Source organism: Phaseolus vulgaris, unplaced genomic scaffold (genome assembly GCF_000499845.2).
Source record: "Phaseolus vulgaris cultivar G19833 unplaced genomic scaffold, P. vulgaris v2.0 scaffold_16, whole genome shotgun sequence".
Taxonomy (NCBI): Eukaryota; Viridiplantae; Streptophyta; class Magnoliopsida; order Fabales; family Fabaceae; genus Phaseolus; species Phaseolus vulgaris.
In genome coordinates, this window is record NW_027174085.1 from 505,166 (window position 1) to 526,096 (window position 20,931).

Below are 20,931 nucleotides of genomic sequence, written 5' to 3' on the forward strand. Positions count from 1 at the left end.
TGATTTATAGTTTGAAACAAGTTTGAAGAATTCTTGGATTTCTCTCTTGAGTGAATTGAGTGCAGCCAACCTTACATATTCTTACCATTTCTTTTAGTATTAAACCCAAACACTTTAATGTAAACAATTGGAGAGTGATTAATGTTGGGTCTATTAGTGTTTAAGTTCAAGAGGGGAGGGGTGAATTGAGCTTATAAAATTTTCGCAAGAACACAATTTTTCAGTATTCCAGAGGCAAAAAGAACTGATTGTTTTTACATGAAACAGATTGATTCTTCAGAGCAGTATTGGCACAATTTGAATTTTGTTCACTGTAAAATTGTGATCAGCAGAGAATTAGAATAGAACCAGATCAGCTTAATATTGTGAGGATGAAGGATATAGCTATGCTTAGAGATCAACCAAAATTACACAACACAAGATTTCAAGAAGTATGATCCTTTCTTAGGTTTTAATGAATGGTCAGTTTGTTCACAGTTCACTTAAGCCATTATATGCAGCAACCTTGTTTATGATCAGAAAACTTTAACAAGACAGGAAGAACAGTTTTCACTTAACCCAGAATTAACAGATTCAATTTAAAAAGAACAGATTTAGTTCTTGACAGAATTAAGCAAAAGATCAGAAAAAAGTGCAGGGATGAGAATGCAAGATACACACGTTTTATACTGGTTCACTCATACAGAGCTACATCCAGTCTCACCTTACCCCAAGGTGGAATTCACTAAAAACAGTGCCAATCACTTACAAACATAGCAGTTCTTGAACACTACAAGAACAACACACACAATGCTGAAAAACCCTATTTCAGCACACCTTGCACTCCAAGAAACCCTATCAAGGAGTGACTAACACTTACACCTTTACACAACAGAATAAAGGAAAGATTACACCTGAAAAGAAGATGCAAGAACTCAAAACCAGTAGTTCAATTTGCTGCAGAAACTGCACCAGCACCTTCACCAAGATTCAAGGTTTCCTAGAACAAGCACACTTGAAAATCTCTTTGGAAACCTTTCAAAAACTCTTTTCAATCCTTCTTCTCACATGGAAATTGTTTGATCTCTGTCAAAAGCGTAATTCCTCAACACTCTTTCATGTGAGAGAGACATTGTTTATATAGAAAACAGTTTCTAACTTCTTTTCAAAAAACAGTTGAAAAGCAGTTAAGAAAACAACAGATTCAGTTTTGAACATAACAGATTTATTTTGTGAAAACTGCCAACTCAGCTTAACAGAAATAACTGTCTGAGTGGTACCTTTGGAGCCCTAACAAACTTGTGAAAAACCTTTCAACTTACCAAGGAATAAACCTGTTCTTTCACAGTAAAACAGATTAAAGTGTAACACACAGGCCAGCTCAGCTTAACTGAAATAACGAACTGAGCTTTCCCTTGGTGCCTTAACAGAAATTTAGAAAAGCCTTTTAACAGAGAAGAAATAAACAGATTCTTTCTCCATAAAACAGATTTATTTGTGTACTGTTTTAAAAACTGTTAAAACCATTTTAAGAAGCTTTTCAAAAACCATTAAACGAAAGCCTTTTTAACAGAGAAGAAATAAACAGATTCTTTCTCCATAAAACAGATTTATTTGTGTACTGTTTTAAAACTGTTAAAAACATTTCAAAAGACTTTTCAAAAACCATTTAACCACACCATGTGCTTGATCTAGACTTGGTTAGGCATCTAGGATAGGTTACACAGCAAAAGGCAATCATACACACTTACAAGCCTAATTACATATGAATCTAAAAGCCTATTACAATCTTCAAAGCACTCAAGCCATTTTCTTCATCAAACACACATCAAGCCTTGGTAGGTGATCCGATCGGTCATCGGTAGTCGATGACGTCAGCATCAGAGAACCACGTGGACCACTCGCAGGGTGACACGTGGACCAGGTGGCAGAGAGGTAGGGGACGATCGCCAAGAGAGGTGATCGGTGGTCAGTAACCAAGTTACCACCGACAGATCAGGCGACAGAGAGGTCGGGGGATAGATCACCCAGAATGGTGATCGGTGGTCAGTAGCCAAGTGACCACCAGCAGACCAGTTCCCAGACTCGCGCCTGGAGGCAGAGCGCGAGTAGCGAATAAACACTGATCAGTCATCGGGTGTATTGTCATCGGGGTCTCGTGTTACACGCAGTTAAACTGAGACTAAGGTTCCCAGCGAGAGCGTTACGCATGGACCTCGCATGAGCACACCTCAGGGAATCATGCACGAGAGTGGCCTGAGGGAACTAGTAAGCCAGTCAGTGATTGGTGATTCCCTCAACCCATTACGTGCGTGTCATCCAGAAGGGTAAGTCGCCTACACAGAGAGTAACGTTCGGTGAGTGCGCCTAGACCAGCCACACCCGACGACCACTCCTAAGAGTGTACAATTTACCCAGATAAGAGAAGCATCCTAAGTTACTCCGCAAGGGCGTAGCTTAGGCGGACAAAGAGAGGCGCAAGAGCCCTTCCAGTAAGTGACACGTGTGTGGTTAGATGTGAGTTGCAGGCCTCCACGTGTCACCATCTGAGAGGGGTGCGGTCCAGACAAAAGAGCACTCCGTACCGCTAAAGGCACAGACAGGCGCAGCCAAGCGCAGACATGCGCAGACTCTCACGCTCCCCATTGCTGATTCTGAAGGTACGCTTTCTCTGAAAAGCACGACAGGGTTCTGACACATGCCAGAAAAGCATAACGGAATTCTGTTATGCCCAGAAGCAGAGAAAGAGAGATAAAAGGCAGAATCAGAGTGAGAGAAAGGGGAGAGAAAAAACAGAGTGCAAGTTTTTCTCACACACACGTTTTTACTAAGTTTCCAGTTTCTGGTGGTTCTGTTGAACTAACTTGATCGTCGGAGTGCAAACGGCCGTTAGAGGCGTCGTCTGTGTATTTTGCAGGTCACATTTTGAAGACATCTGAGAGAGAGAGTTCAGAAGGTGATTCTTCAGGAGACGCAGTCGCGAAGACAGGGCAGAAAGTGTTACGAAGCGATTCACCCACGCTCAAGTTGCCGGCAGGATCAGTAGGGAAGAAGCTTCCTCCAGCTTCAACAATCTCCCCCTGTTTGATGGAGACAAATTCCCTTTGCTTTGCACAGCTTTGAAGAGAGATCATGACCAAATCTGTACAGAACCATATACACAGAAAACAGGTGTTAAAGCAGAACAACAGATTTAGAAATGATATACCTACAGATTTAACATCTGAATCATATCAGCAGCCACTGTGAATATCATCTGCAGAACCTGTACCAGGCTATTCTTAGGCTGTTCTCTAGGCTATTCTTCTCCCCTTTGGATTCATCAAACAGAATGGGAGCACAAAATACCACAGAAACAATAATAGCCATACATAACAGTTCAAATAACATCAATAAACCATAGAGGTTCATTACAAATCACAAAACAACTAAAAACCAGTGCAGAAACGAAACAGTACAGATTAATTCCAAATTGCTCAACAACATATAAAAGATAAAGACTTAGAAATAGGATCACTTGTTGTTGTAATAAAGCTCAGCTAGCTGCACTTGAACTCCTTCAAGTTGATCATCCAAGTGTTGAAACCTAGCGTAGGTCATCTCATAGTGTGCTTTCTGCTCATATGTGAGTGTGTCCAGCCTGCTTAGCACTTGTCTTTCAAACATAGACAAAGGTTCACCTCTGTATTCAGGTGCCTCATATGCAACCATTGCATTTTGGCTTGTAGCAGCAATATCCTCATCTCCAGCAGAATGTACTGGTGATGCATCCATGTTCTGCACTCCATCAGCATTTTCTTCTTCATTTTCTGGATCAGCAGCTTCATTTTCAGCTCTGTTTGCAGCATTCCTTCTGAATATCCAGCTATCATCTTCCTTTTGAAATCCCATCTTGAGGAGAGTGGAGTTGTCTCTCTCTCTTGCTGCCTTAGTTGTGTCATTTCTTTCATTTGTAGTGTCAACTTCAAAGTAATCAATTAGCTTTGACACAAAAATTGCATATGGAAAGTGATAGTCTGGTAACCTTGTTGATTTGAGCATATGCTCCACCATAGTACTTACCCAATTTACCTTGAGTTGATTCATGATGCAGTATAGTAAAATCAAGTCCTCTTCATGGAGAGTTGCATGATTACTTCCTCTTGGAGTAAGCTGCCAAGCAATGATGTAGGCAAGGAGTCTTGGAATGATTGTGAGATTTCCAGCATGAAATCTAGTCACTGGTTCAGCAGGATTCCTCACACAACTTCTGTAAAACTGCATCTTGTTGAATCCCTGGATTCCAGCAGTGTTCCCTTTGCTTACCTTCATTCCAGAGTATTTGATTCCTCCCACATTGCTCCATATTTCCCTTGTAATCTTCAGCTTCACACCTTTCACATGGGAGACCAGATTTTTGCCATCTTGAACCAAGTTGCTGTAGAAAACTTTCACCAAATCTGGATATACATTTCCAGTCATCTCTAGAAAGTTCTTCAGCTTTTGATGCTTGAGCAAGGTCTTTGCTTCAGTCAGATTTTCTTCTCTCAGCCAGGAAAATTCCAACACTTTGGGTGCATTGACTTGCTTCCTGCTTGTCTCATGAATGTATCTTGTCATTGCTTCAGAATCTCCAGCAAACCATTTCTCCAGAATGCCTTGGTTGCTGCTGGATTGCTCTTTGGATTTCTTCCTTCTGTGTGATGAGGATGCCATGCTTAATCTGTGTTTTCCTGCATCAGTTTATTAACATACAATTCTAGGGAAAAAAAACAGCACAAATTATTACTCAGAACAGAAACGAAACCTGTGGTGAAGCAAGTGTGAATCTGGACAGCTTATAGCACAAATGAGAAAGTGTGAGAAAGAACTGATTTGAGCTAGGTTTTTATAGAGCTTAAATCAGATTTTAGAAATCACCAATTGTAAAAGAAAATCACTTAAATCAGATTTCAGCAATTATGGATTAAAAAGAAAATCAATTTGATATGCTTCAGATTTTATTCCTGTGGTGCAGCAGATTCAGATATTGATTTGCACAAGAATATATTGGAACCAGATTTTAATTTGATAAATCAAATCTGTTGCACTTACACACAATCCAATCAGTTGGGATACCCACAAGCTAATTGGCATAGGCCTGCTGGTTAATAACCGTAAAAGCAGTCAACAATAAAGTGAGAGAGAAAAAAATAAATCTTTCTCTTTCCTAGTCACAGTTGTGATTTCTGAAACAGGGAACGAAACATGTTAAAACATAAAACAACAGATTGAAATTTTCACTGCAGAGGACAATTCAAGCTAATAATACCCAATTCATTTAAAAGAAAGTGAAACCTGTCTTTAGCAAGTGGTTTAGTGAATAGATCAGCTAATTGAAATTTAGTACCAATGAATTTTATATCACATGTTCCATTAGCTATATGTTCTCTTAAAAAGTGATGTCTAATTTCAATATGTTTAGTTCTAGAATGCATGACAGGATTCTTAGACAAATTTATGGCACTTGTATTATCACACTTTATAGGTATGTTATTTAACAGAATACCAAAATCACTTAGCTGCTGCCTTAGCCATAAGGTTTGAGCACAACAACTTCCAGCAGCTATGTATTCTGCTTCTGCTGTGGAGAGAGCAACACAAGCTTGCTTCTTGCAATGCCAAGAGATTAGACTTGATCCAAGCATGTGACAAGTCCCACTTGTGCTCTTCCTATCAACTTTGCAACCTGCAAAATCAGAATCTGAAAAACCAATCAAATTCAGAGATACCTTGTTAGGATACCACAATCCAACATCCTTAGATCCTTGCAAATATTTCAGAATTCTCTTTGCTGCATTGTAGTGTGATTCCTTTGGATCAGATTGATATCTGGCACATAGACATACAACAAACATAATGTCAGGCCTGCTGGCAGTTAGATATAATAAGGAACCAATTAAACCCCTATATTTCGTTTGATCCACTGATTTTCCTGTAGAATCTTGATCCAGCTGACAATTTGTTGAAATAGGAGTGCTGATTGCTTTGCATTGGTTCATATCAAACTTCTTGAGCAGTTCCTTGCAGTATTTTTCTTGACTTATGAAAATCCCATCCTTGAGTTGCTTAACTTGTAGACCAAGGAAGAAATTCATTTCTCCTAACATTGACATCTCAAACTCACTTTTCATGGTTTTCACAAAGTCTTCACACATCTCTTCATTTGTGGATCCAAAGATAATATCATCTACATAGACTTGCACAAGTATGACATCTTCACTTTTCTTCTTTAGAAAGAGAGTTTTATCTGAATTGCCACGGCTATAACCTTGAGACAGCAGAAATTCACTTAGCCTTTCATACCATTGCCTAGGTGCTTGCTTTAATCCATATAAGGCTTTCTTAAGCCTGAACACATGTTCTGGATTCTTGTGATCTTCAAACCCTGGAGGCTGAGATACAAACACCTCTTCATTGATGTAGCCATTTAGAAATGCACTCTTGACATCCATTTGAAATAGCTTGAAGCCTTGTAAGCTGGAAAATGCTAGAAGAAGTCTGACAGCTTCAAGACGTGCTACTGGTGCATAGGTTTCACCAAAATCAATACCTTCTTCTTGGTTATACCCTTTAGCAACCAGTCTTGCTTTATTTCTAGTGATAGCTCCATGTTCATCCATCTTGTTCCTGTACACCCACTTGGTTCCTATGATGTTCATCTCATGCTTCCTTGGAACCAAAGTCCACACTTCATTGTATTCAAACTGGTTCAGCTCTTTCTGCATTGCTGTTATCCAATTGCTGTCTTGCAGTGCTTCTTCCAGGCTTTTAGGTTCAATCTGAGACACAAAAGCTACTATTCTGCAGAAGTGATTGAGTGAATTCCTTGTTGAGACTCCTTTCTCAATTTTACCAATCACATTTTCAAGAGTGAGATCCCTTGGAGTCTTCCATTCTTTAGGCAGTCCTGCATTCACAGTAGATTCTTTGACAGAATTTGGATTAGTAGCATCAAGCTCACTGGATTGATTCTGTTGCATAATTGTTCTTAAATCATCCATACCAGGTTCATCCACAACAGATTTGGGCACAAAAAAATCTGTTTCATCAAACACAACATGTATAGATTCTTCAACAGCAAGCAATCTTTTGTTATATACTCTATAAGTGATCCTGCCTGTTGACCGGAGCGCTGGAGAATGCCTCGTCAAAGGATCGACATGCGCGCCGCTTCTCACTTCCGTTCCTCCTCTGGATCTATCTCAAGAACCTGCAAAGAAACGATACGGCGCCGCTGCGGCCGATCGCACTCCGACGCTCAAGTCAGTGGCGGTATCACCAAATACTAAGAACTGGAACCGTGCAAATCTCTCTCACAAACAGCTCTGTCTCTCGCAAGCGTAAAGTGTATGAACTGAACGTGCGTACCTTAGGAAATCTGTTAGGAACTCTTATATCCCTGGTGATTTTCTCTCTCCTGGCAGTTATAGGCTTGGACACGTGGCCTGCGTCCAACCGTACACGTGCCATCATCTGGAGGCCCACTGACTTGGCGCTGCTTCTACTCTCATTTTGGCTAAGTTACCTATGCATGGTACTGCCCAGTGCATAGCTAACTCAGGAGTGCGATCCCTACTGAAACTGGCGAGGTAGGGCCTTCATACACCTTCCCTGTGGTCTCGCCGGCCGCCTTCATAATCTGCTTCTCCTTTAACCTCGGCGATGTGCTCCTGAGTTAGCTATGCACTGGGCAGTACCATGCATAGGTAACTTAGCCAAAATGAGAGTAGAAGCAGCGCCAAGTCAGTGGGCCTCCAGATGATGGCACGTGTACGGTTGGACGCAGGCCACGTGTCCAAGCCTATAACTGCCAGGAGAGAGAAAATCACCAGGGATATAAGAGTTCCTAACAGATTTCCTAAGGTACGCACGTTCAGTTCATACACTTTACGCTTGCGAGAGACAGAGCTGTTTGTGAGAGAGATTTGCACGGTTCCAGTTCTTAGTATTTGGTGATACCGCCACTGACTTGAGCGTCGGAGTGCGATCGGCCGCAGCGGCGCCGTATCGTTTCTTTGCAGGTTCTTGAGATAGATCCAGAGGAGGAACGGAAGTGAGAAGCGGCGCGCACGTCGATCCTTTGACGAGGCATTCTCCAGCGCTCCGGTCAACAGGCAGGATCAATAAGCATGACCATTTATTGCATAACCAATATGTATTCCTTCATCTGATTTAGGATCAAACTTCCCTAGATTATCCTTACCATTATTTAAAACAAAACATTTGCAGCCAAACACCCTAAGATGACTAATGCTAGGCTTCCTACCTTTATACAATTCATAGGGAGTTTTCTTAAGAATTGGTCTAATCAATGTTCTGTTAAGCACATAAGAAGCAGTATATACAGCATTAGCCCAAAAATATTTAGGTAAACCAGATTCATTTAGCATAGTCCTAGCTAACTCTTCTAGTGATCTATTCTTTCTTTCAACAACACCATTTTGTTGGGGTGTCCTAGGAGCAGAATAACTATGTATGATCCCATGTTTTTCACAATATTTATCAAACTTTGCATTTTGAAATTCTCCCCCATGATCACTATGAATCTGTTTTATCCTATTTTCATTCTCATTATGCAGAACCTTAGCAAGTTTCTTAAAGGCTTTATATGCATCATTTTTAGAAGCAAGAAACAAAGTCCATGTATATCTTGAAAAGTCATCAACAATCACCAAAGCATAGTAATTTCCAGCTAAGCTAGCAGTCCTAGATGGTCCAAACAAATCCATATGCAAAACATCCAAAGCTTTATTTGAAGAAACCATATCTTTTGACTTAAAGGAAGTTCTAATCTGTTTTCCCTTAACACAGGCATCACACAATCTGTTATTTTGAAACTTTATGTTTGGTAAGCCAGAAACAAGTTCCTTAGATTTTAGCTTATTCAAGTGATTTGTGTGAATGTGAGCTAGTCTCCTATGCCACAGCCATGACTCATCATTTTTAGATAGCAAACACTCATTTTCAGAACAGCTCTTAATAATGTCTAGGAGATAAATGTTGTTTACCCTTTTTCCAGTGAACAGCACCTTACCAGAATTTTCATTTGAAATTGTACAAGTATTTGCTTCGAAATTGACCTTGTATCCCTTGTCACACAGCTGGCTAATGCTTAGAAGACTATGTTTTAGCCCTTCAACATATAGAACATTCTCAATTGTAGTTGAGTCTTTAGTGCCAACATCTCCTCTTCCAAGAATTTTTCCTCTATTGTTATCTCCATATGTGACATGCCCTTCAGCTTTGAGTTTCAGATTTATGAACTGAGTCACATCACCAGTCATATGCTTTGAGCAGCCACTGTCTAGATACCACTGGTTTCTCCTGCTGTTTTTCTGCAACACAACAGATTTAGCACATATGGTACCCTTTTAGTCTAGGGTCCAGCATGATTAACACCTTTCCTTAGGAAGCCATTTGGCTAAACCTTTAGGAACAAAATATTTTCTAGCCTTACATGTTCTAGATACATGACCAGATTTCATACAATAAAAACATGTTGCAGTATGCATTGTTTCTGAATTACTGAAAGAGGAAAAACCTGTTTTGGAAGGAACAAAGAAACTGGACAGCTTTTTCACATTACCTTTCATTCCAGGGATATATCCTAAACCATTTTTATTGAAAACAGCATTTTGTGAACCTAATAATGTTTCAAGATTTTCTCTTCCCTTAGTGAAATTTGAAAGTGTTTTTAACAAATACTCAACCTGTTTTTCCAGCTTTTTGCAATTATCACAAGTTTTAATTGATGCATGCAAACATGTCAATTCAAGACTAATTAATTCAGTTTTAGCTTTGTGCAGTTCTTCTTCAAGAGTTTTGACCTTTGGTTCAAGTACCTTATTTACTTTATTCAATCTGTTGCACATTACAGCCAACCTGTTTGCTTCATCATGTGTTTCCTTAAAGGCTAATAGCAGTTGATCATAGTTTTTAGAATCAGTGGAGAAATTACTTACTGAGTCAGAGTTGGATCCCTCATCATTCACCATGAAGCAAAGATTTGCTTTTTCACTTTCAGTTGAAGAATCACTAGATGAGGATACATCATTTTCTTCCCATGAGATATATGCTCTTCTACCTTTCCCTTTGTCACTCCTCTTGCTTGCTGATTTTTCTTTACTTTGATTGTTTGGACAATCAGCTTTTATATGACCTGGTTTACCACATCCAAAACACGTGTAATTTGAAGAATTTGAATCAATAGGTTGTTTGGAATACCTCTTTCTCTGCTGAGTTCTGTCACGGTTTTTCTTTCTAAGAAATCTGCTGAATTTCCTGGTGAGCAGACTCACATTCTCATCATGTTCTGTATCACCTTCTTCCTCACTTGTATCATGTTCCAAGGTAGTTTTCAGAGCAATTCCTTTGGCCTTCTTTTCCACTGTTTCTTGTTCTTTCAATCTTTTCAGCTCAATTTCATGTTCTATCAGCTTTCCAAAAAGTGCAGCAGTGAAGATCTTGGATAAATCTCTGAATTCTGAGATTGCTGTTACCTTAGGCTGCCAGCTCCTATCAAGACATTTTAATACCTTTATGTTGAGCTCTTCCTTATCAAAGACTTTACCAAGGACAATGAGGTGATTTACAATATGTGTAAATCATTTCTGCACATCTGCAATACTTTCTTCAGATTGCATTCTGAATAGCTCATACTCCTGAATTAGTGAGTGCTTCCTTGCCCGTTTCACATCATCAGTTCCTTCATGAGTCACCTCTAGTACATCCCACATCTCCTTTGCTGAGTTACATTGAGAGACTCTAAAGAACTCATCCATATTCAGTGCAGAGGTGATGATATTCTTGGCTAAGGAGTCAAATTGGGCCTTTTTCTTCTCAGTTTCACTCCATTCAGACCAAGGCTTCTTTATTGTTTCATCTTTGACAACCTGCATAGGTATAAAAGGTCCACTGACCACTGCATCCCAGATTCCCATGTCAATAGATTCCATAAAGATCTTCATCCTGATTTTCCAGAAAGCATAGTTAACACCACCAAACATAGGAGGTCTATTAATAGATGCACCTTCAGCAAAAGGCATTTTAAACTCAGACATCATACACACACTTGAGCAAAATACAAGCCCTAGCTCTTGATACCAATTGTTGGGTCTATTAGTGTCTAAGTTCAAAAGGGGAGGGGTGAATTGAGCTTATAAAATTTTCGCAAGAACACACAATTTTTCAGTATTCCAAAGGCAAAAAGAACAGATTGTTTTTACATGAAACAGATTGATTCTTCAGAGCAGTATTGGCACAATTTGAATTTTGTTCACTGTAAAATTGTGATCAGCAGAGAATTAGAACAGAACCAGATCAGCTTAATATTGTGAGGATGAAGGATATAGCTATGCTTAGAGATCAACCAAAATTACACAACACAAGATTTCAAGAAGTATGATCCTTTCTTAGGTTTTAATGAATGGTCAGTTTGTTCACAGTTCACTTAAGCCATTATATGCAGCAACCTTGTTTATTATCAGAAAACTTTAACAAGACAGGAAGAACAGTTTTCACTTAACCCAGAATTAACAGATTCAATTTAAAAAGAACAGATTTAGTTATTGACAGAATTAAGCAAAAGATCAGAAAAGAGTGCAGGGATGAGAATGCAAGATACACACGTTTTATACTGGTTGACTCATACAGAGCTACATCCAGTCTCACCTTACCCCAAGGTGGAATTCACTAAAAACAGTGCCAATCACTTACAAACACAGCAGTTCTTGAACACTACAAGAACAACACACACAATGCTGAAAAACCCTATTTCAGCACACCTTGCACTCCAAGAAACCCTATCAAGGAGTCACTAACACTTACACCTTTACACAACAGAATAAAGGAAAGATTACACCTGAAAAGAAGATGCAAGAACTCAAAACCAGTAGTTCAATTTGCTGCAGAAACTGCACCAGCACCTTCACCAAGATTCAAGGTTTCCTAGAACAAGCACACTTGAAAATCTCTTTGGAAACCTTTCAAAAACTCTTTTCAATCCTTCTTCTCACATGGAAATTGTTTGATCTCTGTCAAAAGCGTAATTCCTCAGCACTCTTTCATGTGAGAGAGACATTGTTTATATAGAAAACAGTTTCTAACTTCTTTTCAAAAAACAGTTGAAAAGCAGTTAAGAAAACAACAGATTCAGTTTTGAACATAACATATTTATTTTGTGAAAACTGCCAACTCAGCTTAACAGAAATAACTGTCTAAGTGGTACCTTTGGAGCCCTAACAAACTTGTGAAAAACCTTTCAACTCACCAAGGAATAAACCTGTTCTTTCACAGTAAAACAGATTAAAGTGTAACACACAGGCCAGCTCAGCTTAACTGAAATAACGAATTGAGCTTTCCCTTGGTGCCTTAACAGAAATTTAGAAAAGCCTTTTAACAGAGAAGAAATAAACAGATTCTTTCTCCATAAAACAGATTTATTTGTGTACTGTTTTAAAAACTGTTAAAACCATTTTAAGAAGCTTTTCAAAAACCATTAAACGAAAGCCTTTTTAACAGAGAAGAAATAAACAGATTCTTTCTCCATAAAACAGATTTATTTGTGTACTGTTTTAAAACTGTTAAAAACATTTCAAAAGACTTTTCAAAAACCATTTAACCACACCATGTGCTTGATCTAGACTTGGTTAGGCATCTAGGATAGGTTACACAGCAAAAGGCAATCATACACACTTACAAGCCTAATTACATATGAATCTAAAAGCCTATTAGAATCTTCAAAGCACTCAAGCCATTTTCTTCATCAAACACACATCAAGCCTTGGTAGGGAAGAAGCTTCCTCCAGCTTCAACAATTAAGACTTTTTCTACTAACCATTACACTACTTTTGTGTAGTTTTTGTGTGTTTTTATCTTGATTTTTGTGTAGATTTTTAATTTAATTTGAAGAGATGTCTTTGAGTCCTCAATAAAGCTCTAAAGAAGAATGAAGTTTAAACATGCATAAACTTTAAATGACTATTATGAATCTATACCAAATCTTGGAGAAGTAAAATAAAAATATCTACAATCTAGAAAATAAGGAGAAGACCATCAAGAGCTTCCTCTCATTTTAGAGTGATATGGAGGATTGAGAGTTTTGCATTATTTTTATGGAACCAAGTGCAAGGTGATATTGGAAAAGGTGATAGAATGCAAATAGTTGCTAGAGAAATTTTCAAAGATTGTATGAAACAAAACTTTGTACCTAAGAACTACAAAAGAGAAAATATCTTTAACTTTAAATATTGAGACAAGACAACAAAAATGTGAAATAGTATTATAAGGAGATGGAAACGCTCCCAATAAAATGTGAAATGAAAGAAGGTTTGGATCCAAAAAATGTGTTTACGAAGTCCTTGTCAAGATCGAGGTTCAAACGGTGCTTGGAGCTGGTTACTTTTTCATTTAAAGAAAAAAGAAGTTGAACCTATAAGATCTTTTGTGATTCGGACTCAAGGTGGATAATTGTGATATAACTTGAGGTGTGTGGCGTTCCAAGTGCGAGGAATCGCCCCTCCTTCCAACGTCTCTAAGCGGTAGGCGCCGTTCCCGAGCGCCTCGGTTATTCTGAACGGTCCTGTCCACTTAGGCGATAACTTGTTTTCCACCTCGTACTGGTGGGCCTTCCTCATCACCACGCCGGTTGACCAAAACGCAAGAATCTTGCCACGTCAAAGGTATCTTCCTTTGGATCGACTTTGCACCACGCTAGCTTCCATCCTTCACACCTCGATTCTCCTCAAGAACCTGCAAAAGACAGAGTGGCGCCATTGCGGCGATCGCGCTCCGACGCTCAAGTTAGTGGCGGAATCACCAAAATTCTAAGAGAGAAAAGCTAAAACTCAAGGAACCGTGCAAAATCTCTCTCAGCGTACTCAAGTGTTCTCAAAGCGTAAAGAAGTGTTCTGAACGCGCGTACCTCATAATCTGTTAAGAGTTCCTTATATACCTGTGCATTTTCTCTCTCCTGACGGTTACACCTCTGGATACGTGGTTCGCATCCAGCTGTACACGTGTCACCATCTGGAACGTCTTCTGCTTGAGCGCCACTTCTACTCTTCAGGCTATTCGACTAAGTTACTCAGGTAAGGAGCAACTCGGTGCATAGCTGCCTTGGAGCGCGATCTCTTCTAATGGCGAACATGGGGTGTCACCATGCACACCTTCTCTGTGGTCTCGCCTGCCGCTATCACGATCTGCATTACTTGCTCATCGTGCATGTTCTGGTAAACTGTTCCCTGGCCTTAACCTCTGGCTAGGGAATGATCATCTGATAACTTCATCCTTCGTACGCGTGCCCTTTGAAAGCCTTGAACAAGCTTTCCTGATCTTTCGGCGATGTCCCCTCTCGACGATCTCTAACCACTTGGTCGTCTAAGCTCGCAGACGGCGACTACGACACAAGCCTGGTGACCGCCGGTTTAGATATGCTAGAGATCGGAGCACGCCAACTTAACGATTGACGACTACACAGACTTCCCGATGTCAGCCAGGTGTTCCGTTCAACACGCCTATATTTTCGCTTGCTGCCACGTCATCACTCCCGACTACCGGGTCGGTACACAAGCCCCCCAGTCTTAAGCGAAGACTTGTCCAGCGAAAAGACTAAGAGGTCACATCACCGTCGATCTACGTGGCGCTGGCGCGGAATTTCGAGCGTCCGTACCCTCTGCTTTCCTGACGCTCCACCAAACCCCTTTTTCTAATCACTCCCGACTACCGGGTCGGTACAAATAGTAACCGTTTTTGTCTTAACTAAGTGATTTTTACCACTTTGGAGATGGAATAAATCACGATATTGTAGGAACTATTAATTATTATATTGAATCATTAACCTAGTAGGATATCTTAAACATACATACTATAAAAAATAATGGTTGAAAAATATTTATATTTTAAATAAATATTATACTTTTGATAATGTATTAGTAAAACATCAATAAAATTTTAAATTATATATGAAATTTCGTATAAAATATATTTTTTGACAAAATCTATTAGAATGATTAAAACAAGAATTCTCATCACCTTCTAATTAAGGGTCAATGATATCAGCTAGATTGATTAAGGACTACGGTATTCTCTTAAAAATTATGTATATTAAAATTTAAAAATTAGTTGTTTTGAATATATCGATAATATGATGAGACTAATTCGTTAACATAATAAATAATATTTACATTATAAATAGACGGTAAAAAAATAAAGTTAAATTGTTTAGTAATAAAAATGATTAAAATTAAATAATGTATAAATATTTTATTTTTGAAGTTAAAGCTTATAGATAAAAATAGTTACATATTACAAATTTATTTTACAAAATTATTATCTATGAAAATGACCAAGGAAGCAAAAGACAAAGCACATGGTGAGTAGTCATCTCTTATGTTTACAAAATTATTAGCTATGAAGATGACCAAGGAAGCAAAAGACAAAGCACATGGTGAGCAGTCATCTCAGCAAACAATTCAAGACCCCACCAAGGATCTCATGCACCCAACCAGAGGAGATGGGCATAAACTAGAGCACCAACTGTTCTTCCTTCTGGTCTTCTTAAAAGATAAAATATGTTGTAAATAATTTGGGCTCATTTTAGGGGTCCAAATAGCAAAGATATGCTAGAATAAGGTACCTTTAGCATAATAGGGGGTGGATTTAGCATTTTAGCTTGTTTCTAGCCCTTTAGGAAGTGATTTTGACCTAGTTTCTAGAAGGAAAAGCCTAGGGTGCTAAGGCTGCCCTTTTTTTTAGTGTTTCCCATCCTACCCTTCATGCTTGTTCTCCAAGGCTCCTTCACCTATAAATAGAAGGCCTACCTCATTGTATTTTAGATGTTGAATTTGAATGAAGTAAAGAAACTCTGCACAAATTGTGTGAGCTCTTAGTGAGGCTTATGTCCTCATAGGTTTGAGGTCTTATCTTGGGTGATCTAGGAAGCTCTTAAGTGGCGGCCAAAACACTCATCTTGGAGCCAATCACACTCCAAGTGGCGTGACATTTCTCACCCACCATCATAAGTTTTCTCATTCCATCTCATTTCTCCATTCCATTTTATGTGTTTGTCTCTTAGTTTCTATTCTTTGTTGCTCTTGGGTTTCGCTCATAATCATGAGTATGATGCATCATTTGGGAGGCCATGACAACCATTGATGTTAACCCTGTGCCCATTTTTTCAATTCCGCAATTGCATCTCATTCTCACCATATCTTGTTTTTCATATTTTCCTGTTCATGCCGGTTGACCTGGGTACGTCTTCCTGTGCAACCTTGCCCGTCTGCTAGGTCACCCCTTTCTGGTAATCTGTGAACACCTGCAAAGAAGTGAACAAATGGGCGCCCTAGCGGCCGTTTGCACTCCGACGCTCAAGTCAGCTAACAAGAAACACCAAAACTCTGCACCTCCGTATCGAAGCACCGTGAAAGACACTCTGAAGGTGGTAAAGAACTGTATATTGTGTGCTGTTTTCTGGTTCTGGCAAACAATCCTTCTCTAGTCCCTTGTGTGTAGCCTGAGGGCTCGAGCAAGCAACTAGAGTGTGTTCTGGGGAAATTTTGCCAAAAGTCCGATCCCCGATTCCAACGTCTCAAGCTCCCTTTCAACGTCTCTAGCATATAAAGTGTCTTAAAGCGCATTTAAGGTGTAAAAACGTTCGGCGCTTTTAAGACGTTCAAAATACTTAAAGCATTTAAAATACCTTAAAGTGTTCGAAACGTAAACTTAATTACATAATCTTGATTACCTCTTACCTGACAAAACTATCCAGAAAGCATTGATGTTTCTGTTCTTCCCGCCACGTGTTTTCCTGACTTGACCGCTATTCTACATGGAGGGCCTCACAGCACTGTAACCCAATTGAGGGATATTTCATCGTGTGAGTCCTCATTCCTTGAGTGCATCTGGCGCAAAGGGGTGACTTTTTAGGTGCCAACTCATGCGACCCAACCTCTAGTCATTCGCCCTGGGAGTGTATCCACCTTGCTCTCGCACCCTGCACCTGGTTTTCCCTGGGCATGACCTTCTCTTGAGTCGTATCTATCCCAAGGGTCTCCTTGAGGTGGCATGGATACTTCACGAGTCAGGCTACTCCCTACTGGCGCTGGTACTATGCCCTTGAAGCCACCTTTCCCTTCTCTTTATTACTGTTCTGAACTAGGCGGGCCTGAAGCCTCCCGTGGTGTCACTCCCTCCATGGTCTTTCCTGCCCACGGGTATCGGGGAGTAACACTGCTGATGACTTGCTTGGCGACGCCCTATCTTGGCGATGCCCTGTCTTGGCGACGCCCTGTCGGTGCAGTCCATCTGTTGACTTTGGCCTTGACGTTTACTTTGACTTTGACTCTGGTCAACGCCTGGGGCTGGGACGGTACACAAGCCCCCCAGTCTTGAGCTGGTGACTTGTCTCCAGCGAAAAGACTAAGGCCTCGCCCATGCCATCCACGTGGCACTCTGGTGACATGTCATTCTTGCTGACGTGACATTCCCCGAACAGTTGACGGAACATTCCCTGAGCAGTTGACATGAAATCTTTTTTAATGGCTGACAGGACATCCTCTGAATCGGGAAAAGTGATGCTTTGGGTCACGCTTAATCGCTCGCCACGTGGCCCATCACGCGGTCACCATCCAAAGCCTCTTGCGCTCCCATGGAGCGCATGATCCTGCGACACGTGGACTCCTCGAACGGTCCTGATTTAATATCCTTTGGGCTTCCTTCGTAACGTTTAAGTTACCCAGAGTCCGCGCTCGAGGACACTGTTCCATTCACTCTCTTTCGCACTCCACTATTCATCTTCTTTCTCTGAGCGCTCGAGACTCTCTGCGATCTTCGTTCTTCCTGTACACTCTCCATCTCCAACCACTCCAATACTCAAGGTATGATTTTTCCCCCTCAATGACTCTTCCTCTTCACTGCATTGCCCTATGTGTTAATGAACTGCCTGAGACTGTTTATCTTCTTGCACTGTTGTACTGCTCTTGTGTTTCCCTATTCCCCCATTGTCGTTCTCTTTCTCGCGTGGGTAGGGTTGGTCTAGGGCTTCCTCTTTTTCCCCCTTTCTCCTCTTCGATTCCCCCTTTCACTAAACCCTTTCTTTTTCCTTCGTTCTTCAGCTCTTGATTTAATGGCACGAGACAAGAGTACCGGCAATCCTCCGCCCCCCAGGTCCAACTACAAGGAGGTATACCGCTGGGCCTCCGATGAACTTCTTGCGGAGTGCTCCACCTTAACCTTTGTCGAAGACGTTGAAGCCCACAGGGGGGACCCCACACTCTACAACTTCAACGCGTTCCATAAGACCCACGACTCCCACATCTTTGTATGCCGTGCAAGGCCAGGGGAGCCCGTTTGCGTAGACGAAAGGGCCACTGGGGGAAGCCCTTTCTTCTTCATCTACCAAATGGTGTTTAAGCGAGTGGGTCTGCGCCTTCCCTTTACTCCTTTCGAAAGGGAGTTACTCACCGAGATTAACACTGCCCCTGCCCAGCTTCACCCCAACAGCTGGGCGTTCGTAAGGGGTTTCCAAATTCTCTGCGGGTACCTGGGCATTCCCCCCTCCGTGGACGTCTTTCTTCACTTCTTCGAGGTGAAGAAGCAGGGCAAGAGTCTCTGGATGAGCTTCTCCGGGGTCGCCGGCCACATCATCCTCACCCTCTTCCAAAACTCGTTCAAGGGGTGGAGGGGAAAGTTCTTCAAGGTGCGTGCCACTAAATTCGATCCCACTGCACTGGAGGGCTTTCCCCTGTACTGGAGGGTTTTCCCTGTACTGGTCGGAGAAGCCCCTATCGACCAAGCCCAAGGCCTTGGATGAACTTGCCTCCGCTGACAGGGAGGTCTGCAAGGCCTTGGCTGAGCTCGGGGTAGTCTCCGACACCGCCAAGCTCATTGCCAACAAGTTCAAGGCTCACGGCCCCTCCACCTACTTCGGTATTCTGCTTGAACTTGCTTGTACTTACTTGGTCTTGTTTGAATATGCTTGGATTGTTCGAATCGTTGAGGTTATGTGAACTTAGTTGAATTGCTTGAACTTCAGTGGTTTGCCTGCATGTGCTTTTATTCTTCCTCACCCGAATTAATCTTTGCTTGGTTATTCTGACTGATGCAGGCTCGATAATGGACTCTTCAAGGCGCTGCACACTTGCCAAGGCTTTGAAGCAAATAAAACCCGCCAAGGGAGGTGGGGACTCCCTCGCCTTCAACGTGCCTCCCACTACTTCCCCCGCGCCCGTCACTTCCCTACCATCTCCACCATCCTCTCCCCAAACACACCAAACTCCTACCTCCCCCTCTCCCATTGATGCGGTCCCACTGGCCGCAGCGTCAACATGTGCTCCAGCACCCCTAGATAAAGGGAAAAGGGTGCTGGAGATAACCTCTAATAGCGAAGACTCAGATGGCGGCTTGGTCTTCAAAAAGAGGAGGGCTACTAGGGTCCCTACCCTACCAACCGCGTCTCCAAGTGGCGTGGATTCTCTAAGGGACAACCCTCCAAGTGCCACGTCGCCTCCACCTCAAACAGTCCAAGAAGAACGAGATGAAGGGGCTGAGTCTGTTCCTCCGCCACTACCACTGCCTGTAGGAGTTGCAGCTTCGGGTTCAGCCCCTCCCACGCCTGCTCCTGTTGCTTCTCCCTCTGAGATTCTGATCCCCCGCCCCATCTTCAGGAAGTTGGCGCGGGGATTCACCAAGGGATTTCGCCAGGGAACCCAAACAGGGGAGAAGGCATGCTCTTCTACATGGGGGCCTTCCTGGCGATAGCACTCGACTGGCGCTCCCAGGCCCAGAGCGTTGTAACGGGGAGGCAGGCCCTCCAGAGGCTGAAACAGGAGGTGGGGGCACTGAAGGAGGAGAAACAGGCTTGGGGGCTTAGGGAGGAAGCCCACCAAGCTTCACTGAAGATGACCCAAGAGGCCAAACAGGGGGTCGAAGCATACGCACATGAGGTCAAACAAGCGTATGCAGACCTACTGGCCTACCTCACCTTCCACCAGATCCAGAACATTGGCCTTCAAGAGGTGGTTTGTGCCTCCGAAGTGCAGCAGAAAAAACTTGAAGAACTGTATGCTGCTCGGGGGCAGAAGCTGACTGAGGCTGAGGGTGCTTGGCGGCAAAGGTCGAGGCCCTCAACCTTCTCCAAGCTGAGTGTAAGAGACTCCACACTGAAGTCAACAAGTTCCAGGTGGGGAAGGAGTTCTTGGACAAGCAGCTGGCATCCAAGAATTCTGAATGGTCCTGTCCACTTGGGTGATAACTTGTTCTGCATCTCATACTGATGGGCCTTCCTCATCACCAGATCGCCGCTTCTAAACTGCCTTGACATTACCTTAGAGTTGTACCTTCGCTCAACTCTTCTCTTTACTGCTTCGGCTTTCACTCTCGCCTCCTTCCTGACCTCATCCAGCAAATCCAGATTCATTCTTCTTTCTTCGTTCGATTCTTCCGCCACGAAGTTTTGGAATCTCGGCGAGCTTTCCTGGATTTCGACTGGAATCATCGCATCACATCCATAAACCAGACTAAAGGGGGTCTCGTGGGTTCCTGACTGCTCAGTGGTATGGTATGCCCAAACTATGCGGGGTACCTCTTCAGCCCACAATTTCTTAGCTTTCTCTAATCTTCTCTTTAAACCTCTCAGCAAGACCCGATTGGCAGACTCCACTTGGCCATTCGTCTGTGGGTGCTCGACGGATGCAAACACCTGTTGTATCCCCACCTCTTCGCATAGCTTTTTCAAGAGGTGACTTGCAAACTGAGTCCCATTGTCTGACACCAGGCGTTTAGGCACACCAAACCGGCACACTATGTTCTTCCATACAAAGCTCTCGATCTTGTGTGCGGTGATCTGGGCCACTGGCTCTGCTTCGATCCACTTGTTGAAGTATTCAATCGCCACTACCAAATACTTCATCTGCCTGATCGCCAATGGGAAGGGTC

The 20,931-nt window shown here is 41.9% G+C and overlaps 1 protein-coding gene across 1 annotated transcript; it reads left to right on the forward strand.

The window, feature by feature from the left end:
• The first annotated feature begins 19,110 nt into the window (after window positions 1–19,110).
• LOC137817119 (lysine-rich arabinogalactan protein 19-like) lies at window positions 19,111–19,755 on the forward strand. Its single transcript, XM_068620349.1, has one exon. The coding sequence runs from the start codon at window positions 19,111–19,113 to the stop codon at window positions 19,753–19,755; it is 645 nt and encodes a 214-aa protein (XP_068476450.1).
• The last annotated feature ends 1,176 nt before the right edge of the window (window positions 19,756–20,931 follow it).

Bases quoted from the DNA above. Each gene is read 5' to 3' on its own strand.
- LOC137817119 (XM_068620349.1), top strand. From the start codon at position 19,111: ATGGACTCTTCAAGGCGCTGCACACTTGCCAAGGCTTTGAAGCAAATA.